The following is a 26,575-nucleotide window of genomic DNA, read 5'->3' on the forward strand; positions in this document are numbered from 1 at the left end:
ATTTATTTATTTATTTATTTATTTATTTACTTATTTATTTATTTATTTATTTAAAGCATGATGAAAGGAGGAATATCAGCTATTTACAAAATATACACACACTCAAGTTTGTAAAGATATTCACAATACTTTGTCCGGATGGTTAATCCACTCAATGGCTTCTTGTGTTAGGTTGTGGAGGTTTTTCATTGAGCCTCTAAATGCTCTGAGGGGACATTCGAGCACTATATGATCTGTGTTTTGCTGTTCTTCCCTGCAGTCGCAATGAGGAGAGGACTTCCATCCCCACTTGTTCAGTATTGCTCTGCATCTTCCCTGGCCAGTCCTTATCCTATTCAGTACACACCACTGTCATAGAGGTGAATGAAAGCTTGCGGGCTGCTCCCATGGAGATTTAATGAAGTAATGATGTGTCAGGCTTTTTTGGCCCTGCCAATGTTTGTTCCATGCATCTAGTACTTTCAAGCAATTTTCTTGCAGATTAATTGCTGTTGCCACGATGGTTGTCTTGACTGTAATCGCTGTGGTAATAATACTGGACAATCTGAATGTATTGGTAACAGTGGGTTGTTTTCAATTTTCCTCCATGTGTTCGGCAATGACAGATCTTCTTTGGGGTGGGGGTGAAATGTTACTTAGAACCGATAGCCAGTGCATGTTAGTAGATCAACTACACCCTGTGATGAGGCGCATTGCTTGATTGAGGTGCGTGTCAATTATTTTAGTGTAAGCACTCTTTAACCATGTAGAACAGCAGTATTCTGCAACTGAGTACGAAAGAGCCAGAGTTGTGGATCTAAGGACTGCTGCCTGGTCCCTGTTGACTTCTATAATGTTTTGTTCCGGGTTTTAATTTTAGCTGCTACATTTTTGAGATGCATTTTGTATGTTAGTGATCTGTCCAGGGTCACCCCTAGGTATTTAGGGTTACTGCAGTATTGGAGAATCTCATCTCTGAAACTGACTGTTGGACTGTAATTTGCATGTTTGTTCGGCAGATGGAAAGTTGAAAGAACAGTCTTTTGAGGATTCAGTTGAAGAGAATTGTGTTCGATGTATTCATCCAGTATCTTCTGATCTGATGTTAATGTTGCTTCAGCTTCGGGGAAGCTTTTATCCTGGGCTATCAAGGCAATATCATAACCTTAAATAAATTTCTTAGACTTGGTAGGAGATTGTATGTGTACAAATTAAAAAGGAGTGGAGACAGCACAGATCCATGTGGGAGCCCATCTTTTATTTTGTGCACCTTACTTGCAGAGTTTTCTGAAAACACTTGGAAAACATATTGCTCAGCATATTGCCCATTATAGTGGTTAGTTTCCAACAAGGGGTGACACTAATGAATTTGAGCAGCAGTTTGTCATGCTAAACCATATAATAAGCAGCAGTTAGGTGTAAGAAGACACCCATGCTTATCAACTTCTTCTCAAAACCATTTTCGATTTGAGTTGCTACTGCTAGCACCTGTTCCTCACATCCTCTTCCTGGTCTAAATCCAGCTAGTTCTATAGGGACAACCTTGTTGATGGCTTAGGAGATTCTATGGTGAATCAGTCTCTCTAGCAGCTTGAATATGAAATTAAGCAGTGCAATAGGGCAGTAATTTTCACCTTTTGAAGGGTCTTTGTTTGGTTTTACTATAGCAATGATCTAGGTTTTCTTGAATAGTGGTGGCAGATAACCTGCTTCTACAATGTTGGAAAAGAAGGTGTTCAACCATCTGACAGTAACTGGACCACAGTGTAACAGAAATTCGGGATAAATGCCACGAACACCTGCTGCCTTTCCAGGTTTCATGCACTTCATTGCTTCTATAGTCTCTTCTAGTTGAAAGGGTCTACTGTTGCTCATGTCCGCAGAATTTACCTCCTCATTAATCTGCACGTGTTCCCTGGGTGGTGATAAGTGAGGAACAATAATCACGATGAGACCGAACTGCCTTAAACAACCTCTCTGTCAAAGATTAAGGAGGAAAAATACCCAAATAGGTCCTTCTCGGGACCCTTAAGTTCGTAAAATTGGACCATCACTATAAATTTACCAACTTAACGTAGAGGGTATAAGTAGAGCAAAATGTGAATATTTATCCAAAAGCTTGAATAATCATCAAATTAGACATATGAAAACAGTTCATATGATTTAGTGTTTATGTCCATGGCAACTTCCTTCCAAATTCTAAGCGAGATGGCCCCAATTCTGCCCCTGGTAGGATATCTTCTGATGTGGATAGAAAATGTTTCTCATTTTATATTTGGTTCTCAGTCTCACCCTTTTCCTGACATAAGGAGTGAGTTGTAGAGCCTTTGGTTTTAACAATCCTCTGCTGGTAGAAATCTTCCTTAACATTTGTGAAATTTTGAAAGTAACTGTAATACTGGCAGGTCATGAATTATCATGCCCACTTGTTGGTGACTTTAGTTGTAGATGTCTGTTATGTGTTTAATTAATATATCTTATTTTCCACAGGAAAATATTGAACATGTATCAGAAGTGATAGCTCTGAAACAAGAAGCCAAATCAGAGTTAACAGAGCCAGAGTCAACACAGGAAAACTCACTTGAGGTAATGTATATGATTTGATATGCCATTGTCAGGTAATGAAAATAGTTAGAAAATGGCTCAAACGATAGCAGTGGTTGACCCTTCATTTTAATGCATACGACTGATAGTCCTACATGAGTTTGAGTGTTTTCTTACCTAATTTCACTTTTCCTTGAAGTTGTTCCGCGATCTTGCATTATGTACTGTGCAGCCGTTAGGATTGCTCCAAAGATCTATACGGTATATCATTTGGGAGCTGGTATCATTCCTTCTAATACTTTTGACTTCGCAAATAGTTTGATTCACAGAGTTGCTATAAGATAGATTTTCTGTTACTGTTACTGGATATTTTATAGTTGCTTTCAAATGAAACACCTGTGTAATCTTATTGATTATAAGCAAGTGTACCTGTGCAGCACTATGGAATTCTACATTGATTACATTGTATATGGATATTGAAGTAAATTACTGTACATGCAGTAAATAAGAGTTTGTTTAAATTGCATGTCACTTAGCATTATCCAGAAACAGCAGGGTGAAGTTCCAGTATGTTGATTCCAATGTAAGGTGCGATTAACAGAGTTTTAATGATAAGGGCATGCTCACTTGCCTACTGCCATTCACTATCAAGTAGGTAGGTAAGCTTTCATTATAATGGGAGGCCCCATTACCTTCTACTCAGTCACAATCTATTTGGGGTGTTTTCGTTACAATGGCAAGTGCCATTTCCTACTTCCAGACACATTACATTTGAGGAGATTTTATTATAATAGCAGCCACCTTACCTACTGCCAGTTGAAACTGAATTGTGCTGTCATCATTATAATGTCAGGCCCCTTTTTTAATGACAGTTACACGGAGTTGGTGAGTTTCCATTATCATAGCAATGCCAGAATGCTTAATGCTAGTCACATTTTAGATATATAATTTCGGACACACTTGCCTACTCCGAAACACCATCGGTTACAGGAGTTTTGAACAGAATTGCTTACTCCCTTGACTTCTGCCAGTTAGATCGGGAAGAGAATTATTCATTACAATGATAGTTCCTCCTTACTGATGCCAGTTACACAGGAGTTGGAGAAGGATCCCATTCCTGTTGCCAGTCAGTGTCAATGTAGAGAGTAATGATGTCATTAGCAGATGCCCTTCTGCTGAGAGTCACTATCAATTTGTAAAATATTAATTATATTGGCAGGCACACCCTTTTTACATTGCTACAAATATACTTCAATGAATGTATATAGATTGATTGCATGTTTACAATATTACAAACCCTCATTTGCAGATTAACTGCTGCTTAAGAATACATCATATTGAGAAAGCGTTGTACCATAAGACACCTTATTTAGCGGTCTAAATGGCTGGTCTTAGGATATATGCTCCTGTCTAATCTATTTATGGGTAAAATTTGAGTTAGAAACGTTGAATAGGGTGAAATTTGGATAAGGTTTTTTCACAGTGCATTAAGTATGGTTACTAATGTGATTGCTACAACCATAGAATTTGGCTCACGTAATTGGATGGGCCAATGTTCGTGTTGAATTAGATGATTCTGTCTTTTGTATAAGTCATTCAGACTACAAACTGCTATATGTGCAGAGAGCAGAATATAGGTATATTCTACAAACAGAGACAAATGTAACATATAAGGAATAGAGATATAATAAGAGATCATAGGACCAAAATTGTTGATCACTCCAAATTGAATGGAGATTGTGCCATCCATTTTGTGATAGGACTTACTGTTTAGCCATGAAATGCCTTGAAAGATATTCTGCACTGTCATTAAAATTGCCTCCATACTTTGATATTCTTCAGGGATAAAGAGTGAAAATTTTAAGATCTTGGAAACTCTCGGTCAGTTACAGGCTAACAACTTTCATTATAATTTGGATCCACCTTATTCAATACATAAAAACTGTTGTATAGATGAAATTACGACATATATTTCAATCAGAACTAGTTTCAACGCCTCTCTGCGTCATCATCAGCTGATATAGGTTCTTGGAAAAATTGGCAATCACACAAGTTTATCTACGTCAAATTGAACACAGTTTAAAACCATATTAACAACTTAAAACTCTGTTACGATTATACTGTCTCAAAGTCCGTATTTTCTACAAGTCCGAGACTTGCGAGTCTTAAACCATATATTGATGAAAATATATGCAAACCGGTTTGCTTACTTATAAAATAACGTGAATTTGATAGACCAACAACTTCAAAGTAAAATAGTCTTGAAGAAACATTAGCTTAATTTAACCCACTTCTTAAAACGTGACATAGAATCATAGTAAAATACTTCAATAAAATCTTCAGAGTCGCTTTAATAGAGCAATCCTAGTGAGGTGGGAATGAGTAATCGGTTCTTTAAGATGTTAACAAGTACAACGTTCCCAGTTCAATGCGGACCTGTAATAATAGGAATATAATAAACTATCACTTAACTGAAGAGGTAATATATAAAATTACGTCTTATAATGTAAACGTTTTTACGTGACTCACCTCAAAAGATCGCTGTCCATGCGGAGCACAATGAAGCGTAGCGAGCAGTGTTGTGATAGTAATCAAGTGTCCAAGTTTGGTCGGGACCGAAGGGGGAGATAGGGGAAAGTGGGAGGAGCAACTGAGGAACGGCGACTTGTTGGAGCTCCGGAGGGCGTGGTCGTAAAAAGCAACTAGAAAAGCTATTACGCATAATATGAAACACCGTCCTATTGAGCGGGATATGTACATTTAAAAAAACTCAATATGGAAATCAAATAGAATATTTGATTTTTCAGAAATTTCATTTGAATTAAGGTTTGACTCTGTGGGTGTTCTGAGTCTTGTCTAATAGTGACTGCCATTTGTGTAGGCTTTCTAAACATACTATAAGCAAAAGAAGAATCCGATCTGTTGATTTTTAAGTCAAGAAAATTAATTGATTCATTACTTTCTGACTCCAAAGTAAATTTAATCTGTAGGTCAATGTTATTAAGTACAGCTGGAGTAGACGTTGCGTCCCTAACACGTTCATCTAAAATTACTAATGTATCGTCCACAAATCTAGACCAAAACAGAATGTTGTCAAATTCTCTGTCTTTCTCCATCATGTCTGTCTCCAAAGAAAGACCCAACGCAAACTCTACAATGCCAATTAAAACAAACATTAAAGAATACATCCTTCCTCTTTGCCGAACAGGAGAAGCAAAAACTAGTAAATATGAACCCGGCTGTTCCAACAGCAAGAGCACTCCCCAAGATCCACAAGGCTGGGGTTCCCATTCGGCACATAATATATTACAGACCCGGTCCTCTATACAAATTGGCTAAGTTCATTCAGAAATTCCTTAAACAACACTATAGATTTACGTCAAACAAATCCATGAAGAACTCAATGGAATTGGTTAATAAATTGAGCAATTTTAAATTACAAGCTCACCATACCTTACATTAATTTGATATCATCAACATATTTCCGAGTATTAGAACCAATAAGTTGCTTCCTATTGTTTTCAAGAATCTAAGATCCTACAGTCAGCTAAGTGAACTTGAAATACATTACTTGTAAATAATAACTACTTCGTCTTTGACAAGGTCATTTATAATCAGGATGGATTGGTAATGGGATCTTCGGCCTCGGGAATCTTGGGGAAGATTTACCTGGATTCTTTGGAGACATACATGATGGAGAACAACAGAGAATTTGACAACATTCTCTTTTGGTCTATATTTGAGGACGGTACATTAGTAATTTTAGACGAACGTGTTAGGGACGCAACGTCTACTCTAGCTGTACGTTAAAAAGTAAATAATTGAAGTTCAACCTATTCGGTACATAAAAGAAAGAAATGTAGTAATTACATTCTTATTTAATAGTAAATATAAATGGGACCGGTTTCGACCCTAGTCCAGGTCATCGTCAGCCGTAAAAACATGTAGAAATTATGAGTCACTTAAAAGAAAATAGTACGTAATATTAAGAATGGTAGTATGGCACACGCAATGATAGGCGAAATCACACAATGTTTATGAATATTGGAGAACGGTCAAATGGGTCAGTTTCACACTCTGTCAGGCACAAAGTCACAACCCTATTAAATAATATATGAAGATCATAAATAACTTGAAGTCGCAGACGAATAGATTTGTAGAAACAAACCGCCAGTTCCCGGTGATCAGCGCGGCACATTCAAGGTCATGCGCTGCGGTCACGAACGCCAAAGTAGAGTGGAGAATGTCTTGAAGGTCCAGTATTTGTCTCAGTTGCGGGAAGTTAAGTACGTATATAAAAATATACGACGCAAATCAGTATAATCGAATGAGTACTTGTGCTCCTGCTAAGTTCTTGGAAAACAGTTGACTTGAAAAAACAATTGTAAAGAGAAAAAAATGTAGTAAAAAGCGCAATATCGGAAAACAAATGAAAACTTATATGCACAGTGCGCTATTTTGAATTGAAAAAATTTGTAGGTCATGATTGAAGTAGTCGAAGTTGGCGCAAGACAAGAGTTAAAATTTGAAAGAGGAGAACCGAAATGAAGGTAGATGGTTTTTTTTTTTTTTTAGAGAAGGTAGAATAAATTAACAGAGGAAGAGTGATATTGAAATAAGAGAAAGAATAAAAGAGATTGAAGTTAGATGGTATTGAGGAAGGATAAGATAGGGAAATGAAGGAGGGGTAGTTTAGGGTGGGTTAGGAGGGTGGGTTATTGGAGGTAGAAAATGTGGGTGGGAACTTTGTAGGGCATGGAAAATAGAATTGGGGTTTTGGAATTTGGAATTTTTGAGAAGAAGAATTAGGAAGTCAAAAAGGATATTGGGTTTTTCAGAAATGTCGTTTAAATTGAAATTAGGGTTGAAGTACTGGTCAAGGTGGATAAAGCAATTTTCAGTAAGCCTTTGCTAATGATTTTAAGTATATTCATGTCATTGTCAATACTGGTGAAACTATGCTTGGAGTCTTGTATGTGCTGTCCTATGGCAGAGAATCTGTTGTATTTAATGGCGTTGACATGTTCAGAGTACCTGATATTGAAGTTGCGGCCAGTTTGTCCAACGTAGGAGGAATTGCAGTTGTTGCATTTGAATCTGTATACACCAGATTTAGAAAAAGCATTAGACTTATTTAGAGATTTAGAGTTGTGTAAAATATCAAGATTTCTATTGTTAGTTCTAAAAGAAATTTTCATGTTATGTTTTTTAAAAATATTAGTTATTTTATAAGCATCCTGAGTGAAAGTGAAGGTGGAAAAACCAGTTGGTTTTATTGTGTCTTTAGATATTACGTACTATTTTCTTTTAAGTGACTCACAATTTCTACATGTTTTTACGGCTGACGATGACCTGGACTAGGGTCGAAACCGGTCCCATTTATATTTACTATTAAATAAGAATGTAATTACTACATTTCTTTCTTTTATGTATTGAATAGGTTGAACTTCAATTATTTAATTTTTAACGTTAATACTTTCAATACGGAACAATGAAATTTTTATCTTTAAATACTGTAGCTGTACTTAATAACATTGACCCACAGATTCAATTTACTTTGGAGTGAGAAAGTAATGAATCAATTAATTTTCTTGACTTAAAAATCAACAAATCAGATTCTTCTTTTGCTTATAGTATTTTTAGAAAGCCTACACAAACGGCAGTCACTATTAGACAAGACTCAGAATACCCACCGAGTCAAAAAACACTACACACAAGTAGAACAGGCTTTTAGGATCCCCATGACAAAAGCTAATTTGAATAAAGAACTCAGTATAATCCGTTCAATGGCTAAGGTGAAGTGAATGCTTTATTGAACGTATCATCAACAAGTTCAGGTACCATTTACAAACCACCTTGCCCGAAGACAAACCTAATGAAAAGGCATTCGCAATATTTACTTATAATAAGGATATATATAAGTTTACTAATATTTTCAAGAAACACAATGTCAAGGTTTTCGTTTTGTACTGATAATAATACAGTTGTATTGCACAATTCAGCCTCAGTTAATAGATCAAACCCATATTCCAAATCGGGTGTGTATAGATTTAAATGTAACGACTGTGGGTGCACATATCTAGGTCAAACAGAACAAAGTTTTAAAATTAGATACACGGAACATACTAATGCCGTAAAATATAACAGGATTTCTGCGGTAGGCCAGCATGTACATGAGCTAAAGCATAAATTCACATCTATAGAACAGGACATTGAGATCTTGGAGAACATAGGAAAAGGAAGTTTGCTGGATCTTACGGAGGGTTGCTATATACACCTGGAACAGTATTTTAATCCAAACCTTAATTTAAATGAAGTTTGTGAAAAATCAAATATTGTATTTGATTTCCTTATTGAGTTTTTTTAAATGGACATATCCTGGTCAATAGGACGGTGTTTCATATTATGCATAATAGCTTTTCTAGTTGCTTTTTACGACCACGCCCTCCGGAGCTCCAACAAGTCGCTGTTCCTCAGTTGCTCCACCCACTTTCCCCTATTTCCCCCTTCGGTCCCAACCAACTTTGGACACTTGATTACTATCACAACACTGCTCGCTACGCTTCATTGTACTTCGCATGGACAGCGATCTTTTGAGGTGAGTCACGTAAAAACGTTTACGTTATAAGACGTAATTTTATATATTGCCTCTTCAGTTAAGTGATATTTTATTACATTCCTATTATTACAGGTCCGCATTGAACTGGGAACGTTGTACTTGTTAACATCTTAGAGAACCGATTACTCATTTCCACCTCACTAGGATTGCTCCATTAAAGCGACTCTGAAGATTTTATTGAAGTATTTTACTACAATTCTACGCTACGTTTTAAGAAGTGTGATAAATACAGCTAATGTTTCTTCAAGACTATTTTATTTTTAAGTGATTGTTCTTTCAAATTGAAGTTATTTTATAAGTGAGCAAACCGGTTTGCATATATATTCATCAATTTATGGTTTAAGACTCGCAAGTCTCGGACTTGTAGAAAATATGGACTTTGAGACAGTACAATCGTAACACAGTTTTAAGTTGTTAATATGGTTTTAAATTGTGTTCAATTTGACGTAGATAAACTTATGTGATTGCTAATTTTTCCAAGAACCTGTATCAGCTGATGATGGCGCAGAGGGGCGTCAAAACTAGTTCTGATTGAAATAAATGTTGTAATTTCATCTAAACAATTGTTTTTATGTATTGAATAAGCTGGATCCAAATTATAATAAAAGTTGTCATCTTGGTTCAATAGGACAAACAATGAAATTTATTAATTTAACAGTTACATGCTAAAACATGTAATTTTGCGTAATTTCAATTTTCTAGCTCACTAGCTGATTATCATGCAATCTTGATTTTGGTTGAGTGGGTAAAGTTTAGGAGTTTCAAAAACTATACATAGCTAAAAAATTTGCAGATAGTCATTATTACACGTGAAATGGATAACTGTACAAAAATGTTTCGAAAATAATCAATATACAGTCACACTGTCATTATAATTTTATTTATACAGATAAGGGATCTACTCTAGGTACACTCGAAATCTTTAGTATATCGTATATTCATTTCAGGGGAGAGCTGCCTCTGTGGATCAGTGGTAGAGTGTCGGCTTACGGATCCCAAGATAGCGGGTTCAAACCCGGCAGAGGTAGTCGGATTTTTGAAGGGCGGAGGAAGGTCCATTCGACACTCCATGTCGTACGATGTTGGCATGTAAAAGATCTCTGGTGACATGTTTGGTGTTTACCCGACAAAATTCATTAAATCTCAGCCATAGACTCCCAAGAGAGTTTCGGTTTACTTGGTCTGCCATCTAGTAGGCCTAGAGTAAAACGGGATGTCGAAATGGACGAGCAGACAGCCAGATGGCATCAAATTGAAAAGTCTGCACACGGTAGCTGAGGCCATGTGATTATTATTATTATTATTATTATTATTATTATTATTATTATTATTATTATTATTATTTTAGGCGAGAAATCAGTACAGCCCTCAGAACCACCCTGTACTGCTTATACACTCTCTCTCATTGGTCACATCCATTAGATGCGTTAAGATATGCACACATCTGAAGAGTGAGTGGAGGTGGAGAAAAGTACGAGGATATCTATCATGAATGAAACACATGCGGAGGGGAAGTTACTTGTTTTCTCGCCTGCCCACACATCCCACCGGCTCGACAATGAAGGGAGAGGGGATGAAGGGAGGAACCACACGGCTCCTTCAAGGCAACAGACATAATCAGTGCATCAGCTCATTGAGGGCCAATTATCCAGTTTCTTTTAAATTCTTGTGTGCGAAATCTGGCTGAAATCTTAGCAGTCTCGTTTATGACTTCATAATAATAATAATAATAATCGTATGGCCTCAGCTACCGTTTGCAGACATTTCGATTTGACGCCATCTGGCTGTCTGCTCGTCAATTTCGACGTTCCAGTTTACTCTGTCTGCCATCTAGCGGGCCTAGAGTAAACCGGATCTCTCTTGGGCGTCTATGGCAGAGATTTAATTCATTTTGTCGGGTAAATACCAAATGTATCACCAGAGATCTTTTACATGCCGACATCGTACGACATGGAGTGTCGAATGGACTTTTTTCCGCCCTTCAAAAATCCGATTACCTCTGCCGGGTTTGAACCCGCTATCTTGGGATCCGGAGGCCGACACTCTACCACGGACCCACAGAGGCAGCTATGACTTCATTATCAAATGGCATCCACTGTAAGAAAGAATTACCTGATTTTAGTCAATATAGGCCCTGTTAAATACTACTACTACTACTACTACTACTACTGCTACTACTAACAATAATAATCATCATAATATTAATTGTTATCTTCAAAAACTAGAGAAAAAAATAACCTGGCATTTAATAAATATTATTATCAGTGACGCAAGGGCATTTTTGAAAAACCGTTCCCATTAAGTTATTATCAACGCTGATCAAATAATTAAATGCCATATACTGGGGTGGGATTACATTGTGCACACTTCATTGCAATTAAATTACACTTAATTGTTTTCCTTGATTAGGAAAAGCTAGTATAGCCAGAATGTTTAACCATAGAAACATCTTAATCAGTTCCTGAAAAAAAAAAAATGGAGTTGGGAGTGACCTCTGAGTGCGCAACGTCGTAAGCCACACCTTCTGGAAGATGAGCACATTTGGCATTGTCTTGGTTACTTCTCCTTCATTGTCAGGCTAGGCTAAAATATTCGCCCAAAATTTGAAGGTTTTGGAAGTTTTCTATTGGTTACCATCTAAAATGTTTAATTTTGCCTAATTTCAGGTTCCTAGCGCATATAGCTGGTTGTGCTGCAATCTTGATTTTGAGGACTTTAAGAAACTAAAGCTACAAATTATGCAGTTGGTCATTATTACCGCAAAAACAGATAGGCAAAATAGTCAATGCACAGATAGATGGTCGTTACAGTTTTATTTAAATAGATAGATAAGAAATCTGCCCCACATACAACACCTTTTGGACTATGTCTGCGGGACTTAGCCTGCAAAACCGACCATTCATAATATCTCCCTTATTAATCCTTTTGTCGAAAAAATGCCCATGCAAGAAAGTTTTAGAAATGGAACTCCATCAAGTATGGTCGATTTTCAGTTAGATTGGTCTTGTATATATTGTGGGAGAGTAGAATCACCATTTTGGTTCACTATAAAACCTCTGTCCATTCGGGGAATTTAAAATGTTATGGACCTTAAGATGTACCTTTGGACAGGTGGGTGCTACATATGAAGTTTGGTTGAAATATCTTCAGTAGTTTTCAGGTTATAAGAAATACTCTTTACATGCACTTGATGGGACTTGCACCAAAAAATGGTCCATTAATAATATATCCCTTATTAATCCTCGTATCGAATGATGCACGTGAGAAAAGAAATTGATTTCCATTATGGTAGGTGGATTTCCAATTAGTTCGGTTGAGTATGTTTTGAAGGCGTTCAAAATCATGGTTTCAGTTTTGTACAATGCACCAGTCATTTCAGGGCACCCAAGGGCAGGTGGATTCTAAAAATGAAGTTTGATGGAAATATATCCAGCAATTTTCAGGTTATAGAGAAACAAGCAGGCATTCAGACACCAAAGCTAAAAAATATGCAGATGGTCATTATTGCACCTGAAACGATTAACTGTAGAGAATTTTCGCCAAGAAGCTCAATGTACAGACACACGGTCATTACGATTTTATTTACATAGATTGATTTCTATATAATACGATTATTTGTAGATACAAGTTGCAGGCGTAATGCTTGCTTTCTGTGAGCGTTTACTTATGTACTACACATAGTGTAGCCATCTCGTGGCAAGTGAGAAACATTCTTATTCTTCCTTATGTGGTCTGTTGTGTTACTAGTATATTGTGACTTATAATATTACTTAAACTTGCAATGAAGAAATAAGCCCATCAAGACTGATCTTGCCTTTCTCTTTCATACTTCATAAGGGATAGTTTTTTTGAATAGGCCTTGTATGTTTACTGTTACTCACCTGAACATTTGTTACATGAATGAATCCATCACTCTCAGGATATATATTTGATCACTGCCATCTTCCACTATATATCATGTGTGTCGTCTTCTTTCAGAGAGACTATGTTGCTGTGGGGTATTTAATTGCCCATTTATTGAGATATTCATTTGACCATATCCTCCTGGAGTTCTGGCTTAGCTGTTGAATATATATTGCCAACTGGGTGATGGGAGGGGAAGGTTAATCATGATCAGGGAGTGTAGTAATAGGCTCTGCTATAAGGAAATGAGATGTAGTTAGGTAAGGAATGTCAAAAGGGTCATCTTTTAACTTTGGTGAGAGGATATGAGTATGTGTTGTACGAGTGGTCTATTCTTTGCTGGTGAAGCAATAAGAATCCATCACTCTTCTGGGGTGATATACCAGACTCTTGACAGCTGCTGTCCGTCAGTCCCATGCCTGCAATTGCAGTGAAAAGTTGGTTTTTCTGAGGGTTGTCTAGCAGAAAGGCCTTGATTTATTTAGCTGCTCCGAAGAAGTTCATGCTGTTATCACTGTAAATGTTCATGAGTTGACCTCTATCTTACTATATATAAAATGTATGTATGTATGTATGTATGTGTGTAAATGACACATCTCCTCCTAAACCACAGGAGTAATGTCAATCAAATTTTGAACACTTCTTATTTGCTGTCTGGAGATGAGCACTGTGGAGTTGAGCCATCTCTAGCCCCCTTCAGAGTGGGGGGTTAGGGAATGAAAATAATTGAAAATATTGTCGAATGCATAGTTTTTGGGGTCGTTGAGGTGAATAGTGACACTGCAAATTTCTTAAAATCCAAGTTCAGCCCCTTTTGTGGTGGGGGCTGAGGGGGAGTGGGATATAAAAATAATCAAAAATGGTATTGAATCCATAGTTTTTGGGGTTGCTGAAATGAATAGTAACACTCCGGATATTTTTAAGTCAAAGTTCAGCCATCTTTGATGTGGGATCGAGGGGGAGTGTGATATAAAAATAATGGATGATAGTTACTAATCCATAGTTTTGGAGGTCGCAGAGATGAATCGTGAAATTCTGGAAAATTTTAATGTCCAATTTCAGCCCCTTCTTGGGAAGGGGGCGAGGAGGGATTGAGGTACCAAAGAAATCGAAAATAGTGTCGATTCGATAGTTTTGGGGGTCATTGAGATGAATAGTAACACTATGGATTTTTCTTAATGTCCAATTTCTGCCCCTTTTTGTGTGGGAGGCGTGGGGCGATTGAGATATAATAGTAATAAAAAATAGTGTCAAATTCACAGTTTTTGGAGTCTCTGAGATGAATAGTAACACTCCGGATCTTTTTAAGGTCCAAGTTCAGGTCCCATTTGGGTGGGGAGAGCAAGGAGGGAGTGAGATATAAAAATAAAAAGTAGCAGAAAGTAGTGTGGAATCCATAGCTTTTGGGGTCGCTGAGAAGAACAGTGCCACTCCGGATTTTTTTGAGTCCAAGTTCATCCTGATTTTCGGTGGGGGTCAGGGGGGAGTGAGATATAGAAGTTCAGGCCCCTTTGGCATATGGTGAGATAAAGAGTGAAAGAATAAAATGAGCCGAATATTGGAGATTATGGATGTATGTGTGTATTTTCCAGCATAGCTGTCAACTAAATTTGGTATAAATATTTCTTACTATCTGTGAAAAATCTTGGGGCAAGACACCTCTGGGTCCTCCAAGGGAAGAGGTGAAATATAAATAGAGCTAAAACCGACCAATATTAATATCAAATACATAGTTTTGAGGACTACTGGACTGATTTAAACCAAACTTGCTACACATGTGATTTATTATAAGAAGACTAACCATGTGGGGTTAAGACACCACTGGGAACCTTATTGGTTGGGAGTGAGGTGTGAGAAAGAAGAGTAATTGAAAATAGTGTTGAATCCATAGTTTTTGGGCTCGCTGAGATGATAGTGACACTCTGGATGTTTTAAAGTCCAAGCTCAACCCCCTTTGGCATCATGGATGAGTAAACGTGAAAAATCACCGAGATAATGAACGTATGTGTGTATGTTCCAGCATAGCTCTCTACCAGTGCATAGCTCCCAGAGTCACTGAAATGAATTTTGACCCTCTGGATGCTGTTTAAGATAAAGTCCAGTCCCAGTCGGCAGAGGGGGTGAGAACGAGTGAAGAAAAGGAAACGTCTAAAGTGACCGAGTTTACGGACGTATGTGTATATGTTCTAGCATACCTCTCAACCAAACATGGTACCTATATGAATTACTGGGACCTGGAAGAAATTGCTAGAGCGGTACGATTCAGCTAGAACCGCTAGTGGCAGAGTTGAATTATAAAAATGTACTGAAATAGAGGTGAAATATTAAGATAATAAACGACGACAAGTATTAATATGCAGTCCATTGTTTTCGGGGTCCCTGGGGTGAAGAATGATTGTGCGGATGTCTTTGGAGTCCATGTTAGGCCATAATTGACATGAGGATCAGAAGGGGCGAGAAGGAAAATATCCAAACTTACGGAAATTACGCATGTATGTATGATTGCTCCAGCATAGCCTCCATCAGTGTTGGTACACACATGACTTACTATCTAAAATAAATACTGTTGGAGGAAAACACCCCTAGCACTCCTGGGGAATTGGGGGGTTAAAATATAAAAACATACCTGCCAACATTCCTGATTTAGGCGGGAACTCCCGTTTTTCGATAGTTTTCCTTCCTGCGGATTATTCTATTATTTCTCCCGATGCTTGAACTTCAAACATTCAAATCCCGCCGTTTCAGCTTTGTATGCAAATGACCGGAAGTCCTTCACTCCTTTCCCTCTTTCAAATGAAATATCGACGTTCATTAATGTTACGGAGTTTTCCGTGGATCACAGAGAGGTGAAAGAAGGTGCTGGTTTGAATGGGTCTATCTACGATAGTCAAAGATTAATTTAAAACTTTAAAATAAAGGTTCTATTTCTTTTCATATATTACATTTGAAAAAACAAGATTTCAGATACAGTGGTAGTTTTGTACAAAATAGAAAACAGAAAACATTGAACAGGGTAGTTACAAATTTCGAGCTTCCAGATCTCTATATACATGGTCCCTACATCACTACACTTGCATTTAGACAGATAGACAAGGAGAGGATTATCCCAATTTCTTTTACAGAAATTGAAATCACAATTTTCAATAGCACTTTTCTCCAAAGGCACAAGTTATAGCCTTCCAAAGGAACCATTCAGTATCACACAGATATATTTTTTACATTTCTAGAAAAGAGCCTCAATGCTTTACAATTCTTCCAAGGAGACTACGCTCCCAAACACTTACAGCCCACTCTCGGCAACCATTAACTTTTACACTTATGATTAGAGCATCTAGCTCAATATATTTTACACTTTCTGGCCTATTTAGGCACAACCTACATTTAACAAAAGTGTAGCAGTTGTATTTTAAGAAATAATACCGGTGTATCGAGTACCCATTCTACCGGGCCTTTGTGAAAAAGTACAGGTTAAATTACTGGCCCAAAAAGCAAAATGTATGGAGGCAGACACTTGCGCTCCTTGAAAACAAAGATTAAAACCCTACTTGGGCTTGTGGCTCGACGTTGCAGAGGCTAATCCCAAACTACTGAGGTGAGTAGATGCAATTTACAAATGAAAACGGTTACAAAATCGTAGTTACCTCAAGATTAATTAAAGGGGAATTCGAGAGGGTAACACACTCTCTATCCCCATTTTTCAGGTTAAGTACTCTTGGCTTACTTGAACTTTTGAGAGGAATAATGTTTACATTTTAGGAAATCGACTGTTACATAGTTAAAGATTTGAACCTTCCTCTCGAGTCAGCTTGCGGAGGTAACTACTGAGGTAGAAAAATGGTGGCCATTGCCTTAGCTGATTTTCTGCCTGTCGAAGAATGAGGCCTCCGCTTCCTCACTTATGACACACACTCCGTTACACGGCGATCAATAAGACAAGTTAGTTCGAAAAGGCGGCAGCTTTTATACCCGAGAGGAAGGTTCGAGAAGGCTCTGGACTAAAACCAGACACACACACTCATTTTATTGGAAAAACAAAAAGTTACAATAAGCCTATGTTTGGCAGAAAAATAAATATACAAAATTCTTGATTGGCTAGACTCCAAGTCTGGCGGGGTGAGTAAGAAATGTTGAGTACCTAGAAGCATTAAAAAAAAGAAAAGTCGATTAAGTTCAGAAAACGTATGAACACAATATTTATTTAAATTCCTAGTTATTCCACTTTACACCAGAGTGCATGACATCAGGTCTTAAGTAGAGACATCTATGGAGAAAAGTCCCACCTTCATGAAATAGGTGTTGTAAACCTTGTGTGTTAGATAGCATTCTTGAAGGCGCTACATTTAAATGCACAGGGTTGATATGTACCTCCCGGTCCAGACCTCCCTCCCCAAAGGTCCTTTCCTGGGGTGACACTAGAAATTTGCAAAAAAAAGGTTTTATGTTGGAATTTCACACGTGGAAAATTTCTTGCTGAAATTAATAAGAGAAAAATATTTTGAAAATCAGTCTTGAAGTCTTCCAGAAGTAGCCTAAGTCCGTGATGCCTAGTTCAACTTTGACGGCAAGAGTGGTCGCCGCTGCCGATACCCGGGTGAGGTATCCCGGGCCCCCGAAGTACCCTCAGATACACCTCTCCCGTGAGCATGAGAGGGTTGGTCATGGTGATGGTCACCATAGACTAGATATAGTAATGCTGCTCCAAGATGGGTAGCGGTTGAGTTCCCGCACCTCAGCCCTTGCCGGAAGGATGGAGCTCCGGTGCGCCTTTCAGAAGGAGACTGGACCACTGTGGAGTGGGCCCTTACCCCACTCCGGCATCGCTCGCCGGATGTTGAGACACGGCTGCTGGTGGCAGTGAAGCAGTAATTTACTCGGCGACAGACATTGTTTGCTGGAGATTAAGGGTCTTTATTTCTTTAAATTGAAGGTAATGATGAGGCAGGTGGTGTAGAGGGTGAGTGTTAGTTTAATTTCATGGTTTCGGAGACAGTGGCTAGGTGGCTAGGTAATTGCCACCAGGGCGTGGACAACAGGTAATCCTATGAGAGGGAAGATTGTGCAAGATGATTCCCTTATGATCAGGGCAGAAGGCCACCGTATTTCAAATACTCTTTATCTAATTACTTTTAATATACCAACTGTTCCTAAAAGAAAAATAACCTTCGCTTACTGCCAAGATTTAGTTGCTTATGTTATTGAACAAGGAAATTATACTAGTTTCACCTGAGAGAAGTGAACTCTAAATATCCTCTTCATGGCTGGGTTGCTGACCTATAAAGTGACTGGGGTTAAGAAATCCAAAATAGTACATGGCCTATGAAATCTGGGGGCAAGCTTGCCCGCAGGTACAAAATATTTAACCATAACCTGATCTCCGTCTTTTGAATTGGTCGGCCCCCGTCCACGATCATATCTTTCTCTATCCTTTTCATGAGAAGCTTTAAGGTTACTCTTAGCCTTCTTCCATAGGTCTCTAATATTATCGGGATCTATTGTCTCTGCAAATATTTCCTTAAGTACCAAAGATTAGAGAGCGGCGTTTTGGGAATAAACTTAAGAATTGCCGGAGTGAACTTGTGGGACCCATGAACAGCCGAATTTAAGGCAAAAGATAAGTAATGCAACGAAATATCCTACCTGAATGATCTTCATGATGAAAAACAATCAACGCTGATCGAATTTTACGATTGACCCGCTCAGCCAGAGATGGTTGAGGGTAATATGTAGAGGTTGTTTTATGTGAAATAGACAGGTCGAAACAGAATTTTTGGAGTAAGTTATATGTGAATGCCTTTGAATTATTCTCAGCTACAGTATATATTGACAAGGACCAAACAAAGCAAGGATAGTATTAAGACAAGAAATTGTAGACTGAGCGGGGGCAAGCTTAGTCGGAAGCAACCATGGAAATCTAGTGAAGCCATCTACACATACAAGAATGAATTTATTCCCGTTCTCCTTTGATTAGGGGAGATGTCCGACATAGTCTATATATATAGACGCTCCGTGGGGCGAGATGCTTGATGCGATGACAATAGCCCTAGCTTAGTAGACAAGGCTGGCTTACTAAACAAGCAAGATTTACAAGCTTTAACGATTTCTCTAATTTTACCGTCCATACTCTTCCAAATAAAAATCTCTCTGATCTTTTCCCGAGTTTTGAGGATGCCTAAATAACCCCTAATGGAGTCCCATGATATTATTTGAAGATCATGGGCACAATCACACCTGGAACCATTACTTTCATCTTCTGATCGTGCCTCGAAGGGCAACACAAAACCCCGTTCCTCATTACATGAGGGACAACATGTTCCCTAGAAGGGAGGGTTTCTATAATGGGAGCCAACACTGGATCTTCGCGTTGATATTTCTCAATATCCCGATAGAACGTAGGGGCATCAGTCAGAATAGCATTGATACTCGAAAGTATGGGCGTCGGAAGAGATGAAGTATCTTGCTGTTCACTGGTCTCAACCTCATTGGAAAACAGGCGGCTTAGTCCATCAGCAACTACATTTTCTTATCCTCTAATGTGTCACACATAAAATTGGAATGCTGAGATACTGATTACCCAACGGGAGATACGCCCAGTACGACGAAGCCTAGCTAAGGCCCAACTTAAGGCTTGATTGTCAGTCTCTCATTCAAATTTGACATGTTTCAGATAAAGGTGGAATTTCTCTAGGGCAAACGATACTGCCAAACCATCAAGTTCATAGATAGAATATTTCGCTTTTTGAGCCGATAAAATCCTAGAAGGATAAGCGATGGGCCGCCATCGGAGTTAGTCTTCCTGAAGAAGGACATCAGCAACAGCAGATGAAGAGGCATCTGTTTGGACTATGAATTTCTTAGAGAAATCTGGCATGACTAAAACGGGCATTGCAAAGAGCTAATTTCAGGTCTTCAAAAGCGGCTTGCTGCGACGGCCCCCATTCGAATTTGACGCCCTTTTTCTGCAGTAGGTTCAGTGGTGCCGCCCTATTAGCGAAGTTAGGAATAAACTTTTTTAAGAAATTCACCATGCCTGTGAACCTGGCAATACCTTTGATGTCCGTAGGAGGCCTAAAATCACGGATAGCCTGTGTTCTGGAATGGACAATAGAAACACCGTCGGGCGACACAATATGCCCTAAGAAAGCTAACTTAGATAGTTTGACAGTCAACCCAGTCTTCCGAAGGCGATTGAGGACTTCGTTCAAATGATCTAAGTGTTCTTAAACGGTCTCAGAAAACACGACGACATCATCGAGGTAATGATACAGAAATTCGAATTTGATGTCAGAGAAGACCCTGTCTGGCAGTCTAGTAAGAACAGCTACTGGGGAGTCCGAAAGGCACGCGGTTGTATTCATACAAGTTCCAATCCGTGGCGAAAGCAGTTAGATGTTTCGATTCTTCTGCTAATTGTATCTGGTTATATGCCTGATTAAGATCAAGGTTGATAAAGAACTTGGCTTTTCGAAACCATGAAAATCAATAATGAAGATCAGGAAGGGGCACAAATTGTAACACCACCTTACGGTTCAAAGCCCTGTAATCAATAATAGGCCTGAAGCCACCTCGGGATTTCGGCAAAAAAATGGGTGATGAATACGGTGACTTCGAAGGTCGATTAATACCATCCGTTAACACCTGATCGATGATTTCCTTAAGGGCCTTCATTTTAGGTGGGGACAGCCTATGAAGCGGAAACCTACCTGGTATAGAATCTGTTATTCAGTCTTAAATTCAACTAGCTGATGTACCCGTGCTTCGCTACGGAATTGTAAATTTAATACAAAATTCTAGGTTAGGTAGTGTAAACGTTGTGAGCAAGATTGTATTAAGTTGCATTGCTCTTAAAGTTGCCCTAGAAGCACGACGGGCAAGTCACCAACGTCTTTTCTCATATGAAGACTGGGTTAGGGAATTTTCATTGTAATGGTAGGCCAGCTTGCCTACCGTCAGTCACAATCAGGTTGGGGGGTTTTCATTATAATGGCAGACGCTCACTCTCTGCCTGCCTTTATAGATTCTCATACTCTCTTAGTGGTTTTCCCAACTGAAATGAACATGGGTCATTACAATGACGTCAGTAGGAGTGGCACGATTAAAAGCAATGCCTTCATATGAAATACTCGATCAAATGAAAAACCACACATTTTCTCACTTTTAACAAAGAGTACTATGCTGCCGAACTAACAGTCCAAAGCTACAGAGCTGGAATGACCAAGACGCAGACATCCGTGTTCCGTGAACAATCTTCGTCGTTTTTTCGACGGGGGGGATGGGGGTTTAAAATAGTGGATAGTCCCAGGGCAAAAACTACGCCCGTTTACTTATCTGTTTCCTGGGAGTACCCGATGAGTCGGAAGATCTCAATTCACTACACTGGCGGGTGAAAGAACTATCTGACGTGGAGGCAATTTTTCCTCCGAGCCAGAGAAGAAACCACATCTTCGCTGCTAATTTGAATAAAATTAATGTAGATTTAATGAAAGTGAAGAGGAAGAAGCTTTTCCTAAGAAACGGCTCTTTTCAGGGTTGAATTTTGAGTTTTTTAGTGAATTGTGGTACTATAATTTGGAATAGGGCTAAATTGTAATTCCAGACCAGTTCATACTACTACTCCTACTACTACTAACTGAGCCTCTGACTTAAGTGCGCACACTGATCATTCAAAACAGCGCATCAGAGTAGGTATCGAATAGCTGGCATACTATGATGAACCAGTGTGTTACGTACCAGCAGTATCAGAAAATGTATGAACCAGAGGATTGGCATGCTAAAGAAGAAAGTTATATAACTCCTCAGCTATTTTCCTCCATTATTCAGTTAGGCTGTTATACTCGGTACGCAGCAGTAATCCCATCTATCGGTGTTGAATGTCAGCATAAGAGACAAACAACATTACAACAAACAACGGTCAGTGTAATGTTATTGCACACAGATAGGTCTTATGGCGACGATAGGACAGGAAAGTGTTAGGAATGGGAAGGAAGCGGCCGTTGCCTTAATTGAGGTACAGCCCCAGCATTTGCCTGGTGTGAAAATGGGAAACCACGGAAAACCATCTTCGGGGCTGCCGACAGTGGGGTTCGAACCCACTATCTCCCGAATACTGGATACTGGCTGCACTTAAGCGACTGCAGCTATCGAGCTCGGTGAATGTTATTGTTGATCTATGTTACACGCTTTCGATATTGTAGTCCTTCACATTATTAATTGTCTTCCGGTTCTGAAATAGCACTCTTATCATAGTCGGTACGGTAAAACTCAATAAAACATAAATGATTGGAAATTATATTCTCTTTAAGATTTGTTATGCAGTACTTTTCCATAGGACCAAGAACATAGGTATTTAAAAATTAAATTTTAGTTGCGTTCCCCTAAACTACCATTTCAACCAGGGTGAATAACATTGTTTATAGCTTAAACTGTAGTATCTTATTCTCCGACTCTATATACCGATTTTCATTAAATTCTGTTTACCCATTTTGTCGGGGCTCTGGCGTTGATATGGACTTAGCAACAAAAATCCAAATTCATGAATATCTGTGTTATCAAAGCCGGTACGGTAAAAATGTATAAGACGTAAATGATCAGAAATTTAATTCTATATAACTTTAGTTATGTAGTATTTATCGATATGACCACTAATAATATAAATATTTGAGAATTGAATTATAGGCCTTCCCCTAAACTGCCATTTCACTCAGCGCGAATAAAATAATTTATAGCCTAGATTGTAGCGGTTTACCCCCTGACTCTACATACCGATTTTTATTAAATTCTATTCAGCCGTTTTCTCGTGATGCGTGTACATACATACACACACACATACATACATACAGACAGACAGACAGACAGACATTACGGAAAAGTAAAAACTGCATTTTCTTGTTACTGTGGACATGATCGATACAGAAATACCATTCTTTTCACATTCTGAGCAATGTACAGACAAAACTCTTCTTATATATAGATAGATAAGTTCCGTGACGCCATGTGTATCAGAAAATACATGGGGAAAAGCTGACACAACTTTCTAAGTCTTTCAGCCTGTTCCTCATGGAGATGCTTAATATCTACGACATCTCACTCTGGGTAGGCGTAATAGGTGAACATGATACAGAATTATATTTCCAAATGGGAATATTACAGTTACTAGCACGACTTGCTCTGAATGTGAAGCACAAGACCAGTATTGGACATGGAATCGGCCCCCAATATTACAGGACAAGACAATTGTTTAGCTACAAACTACTTAACCTTACAAGTAAAATTTGAAGTGCGAACTTCAACAAAAATGGAACCTAAAATTTATAATGGAGTTGAGCTTGCCGAAACACATTTCATAGAGGAGATATTATAGTTCGGAAATTTACAAGAAGTTTTTAATTTAGAATACCCTTCCTCAGAAATAATGGAACTCACACTTCCTGAGTCTAATAGAGTCGTGACTGGTTCGTTACTTCTTTCAGTTTTGAGAAATGGCACGAATCCTGGGGTCTCTGGCGCAGTTCTGTGGCATTCTCTAGGGCCTTCCAATGATAAATTAGAAGAAATTTCACACTTAACACAATTTTTAAATTGTTTAACGGAGGCTGAGCCTCGGGAAGGAGAACTTGCTGACTCAGCCGATGACACTAGTCATTTCCTATTATCAGGGTTAGCGGAGGTAAAACCAGAATTTGAGCAAGATGGTCTGCTGTTCAGATTAGTACAGTTATTGGCAAGTAGAGCAAATGAGCTGCATTTAAAGCAACCTTGAAGTGGACCTGCTCCGTTCCTAGTCCCAATAGCTTTTATCAAGGGGCATTTGTTTCGAAGATATTCAGTTGATCCACATGCATAACCCTTGCGAGCGGGAAAGGTTCGGCGATGTGGTGGCCGAGAACTGTAAGAAGACGGAGGGGCTCCTTGGCAACTCGTAACGTATCGGCACACCTTACTCCTGCTGACACAGCCATTGCCTCTAATTCATAGAAGTTTTGAGGTCGAGATGCGAAATATAGGTACGACCTATAGGGCGGAGAGATACATTCAACAATCGTCTGCACAATTTGGTCTTCATGGAAATGAAGAGCGAATACCCTGGTGTAATGCGATATGCTTGATAGATCTCTTAAAGAGATACTGGGTGAACGAGATACTGAGAAGCAGCGACGAAGTAAGTGCTACCTCGGTTCTAGAACCAAAGAGCATCTGTAGGCAGCCCATCTTGATATCAAGGTAGGAAAGCATACTCAGCATGCAATTGTTGCCTTCCCCGATCTAGAAGTGGTTTTCGACTGTGTTCCACACTGTGGTCTGGTCTTCACTCGTGACCATGGTGTACCTGAAATGCTTCTAATTGGGATGAAGATGCTATACACGGACAGCAGAGATTGTGTACGTTGCACTCTCAGCATCTCGGAGAGCTTCTCAGTGCAGTTTGGTGTACACCAAGGCTCCGCTCTGTCCCCATTGCCCTTTGTCCTCAGCATAGACACACTCACATGGGACCTGCAAAGGAGTGTTCCTAGGACTCTCTTATATGCAGAAGATGTTGCACTTGCTGATAGACCTAGAACGGGACTGCGGCTTCAAGGTGAAGTTTAGAATATCTGTTTCTAAGAATAGACCTTAGAATGAACATATTGACTGGTAGATACTTCTGGAATGCTGCCGTTCAGTTCAGTGGTGGAGTTTCCATCCAGGTACCTATGCAGGGGCACCACAGACAGGGACATCTGCAAGCAAAGTTGATACTTCTGACACAAGTAAAGAAAAAGAATGAACATAAAGAAGAGCGAATACCTGGACTAATGGCTCCGTCCAAATTGATTGAGGTATCTACAGTCTGATAGTGGGGTAGTTTTTGCAGTGCGAATTATGATAAAGTCAGCATGGATGACATGAAGTCACAGATACAATAGAACACCTTTCTCACAAGAATATGGCTTCAGATTTTCCCCGGACATGATTGTCTCTAAAATTACTTTCAATTCATGGTCATCCTTTTGATATTGAGCAGTGCCTTGGTACAGTATAGGATGATTAAATAAGATCGGATTTACCTTTACCAGACTACAATGAGGAACAATTTCTCCAGAAATTTCAGGGGTCTTTTTCACCATCAAACATACGACTAAGCCCGTCCGAAATTATGTTATCAGTACCACGAATGTGGTGAGCATTGAAATTGAAGGCAGAAATCCTTAATGGCCATCTTGTCAATCTGCAAGTTCGCTTAGGCCTTCTAAGCACCCAAGAAAGAGCCTCATTGTCGGTCTCCAAGTCGAAATTTACATGTTCTGCATAAGGAATTTTCTAATGAGAAAGGTACTGCCAAACACTTAAGTTCATAAATAGAATACTTCCTTTCCAAGGGAGAAACTGCCCTGGATGCATAGGCAATGGGTCTTCTTCCCATTTCCGAATCTTGCAATAGGACTCCAGCGATAGCCTTGCCAGAGCAATCAGTTTGGATGATAAATTTCTTGTTAAAGTCAGGAATAGCAAGCACCGGGGCATTGCTAAGGGCCATTTTTAGCGAATCGAAAGCAACTTGTCGAGGTTGATCCCACAAAAACTTGACATCTTTCCGCCGTAATGAGTTCAACGGGCCAGCGATTTCAGCATAATTAGGCAGAATTTTCCGAAAGAAATTGGTCATCCCGATGAACCTAGCAACGCTCTTCACATGTTTGGGTGTTTCGAAATTGTGGATGGCCAGGGTACGGGTCTGATCTACAGAGATGCCCTGTGCCGATACAGTATGCCCAAGGAAGGAAATTTGGGGTTGAGCAAAATTAGTTTTCGAGAGTTTTACAGTTAGTCCAGCTTTCTTTAATCTTTCAGCAACCTCCTTGATATGCTTGAGGTGGTCCTCAAAATTAGTTGAATATACAACCAGGTCATCTAAGTAGTTGATCACGATCATGAATTTCACATCTCCAAACACAGCATCGAGCAACCGGGTGAGCAGGGCAGCTCCAGTCGAGAGGCCGAAAGGAATACTCGTGTACTCATACAGGTTCCAATCAGTAGCAAAATCAGTAAGAGGAATGGAATCTTCATCAAGGGGTATTTGGTTCTATGCTTGATTCAAGTCAAAAGTTGAAAAAAAATTAGCACCGTTGAACCAAGAAGAACAGGTATATAAATCAGGCAAGGGAAAAGACTGTAAAACGATCTTACGGTTCAGTCCCCGATTATCAATAACAGACCTGTAACCACCAGAGGACTTAGGAACCAGGAACATTGAGGAGGAGTACGCAGAAATAGAAGGTCGTATTACTCCATCCTTGAGCAACTGTTCAATTATTTTTTCAACTCAGTCATCTTATGGGGAGGAGACCTCACCGGAATTTTATCACTTATATCGATATGATACTTGAGCATATTAGTTAACCCAAGTCAATCAGTAAAAACGTCAGGGTATTGGGCACAAAGCTCACGAATTTTTGGAGCCTCTTCGTCAGATAGATGATCAAGTCCAGTTTGTCATTCTCGCTCTCCTCACTATTCTCATCCAATACACAAGCCACCCTATCCTGAATT

General features: G+C 39.0%; 1 protein-coding gene across 1 annotated transcript in view; it reads left to right on the top strand.

Moving 5' to 3' along the window:
- LOC136885506 (uncharacterized) overlaps positions 1-26,575 on the top strand; it is a 71,357-nt gene that overhangs the window by 7,951 nt on the left and 36,831 nt on the right. Inside the window, exon 3 of the mRNA XM_068230264.1 lies at positions 2,470-2,565. Within this exon, the coding sequence (XP_068086365.1) occupies positions 2,470-2,565 (96 nt within the window). The remainder of the gene's footprint in view (positions 1-2,469; positions 2,566-26,575) is intronic.

Source organism: Anabrus simplex, chromosome 14 (assembly GCF_040414725.1).
Source record: "Anabrus simplex isolate iqAnaSimp1 chromosome 14, ASM4041472v1, whole genome shotgun sequence".
Lineage (NCBI taxonomy): Eukaryota > Metazoa > Arthropoda > Insecta > Orthoptera > Tettigoniidae > Anabrus > Anabrus simplex.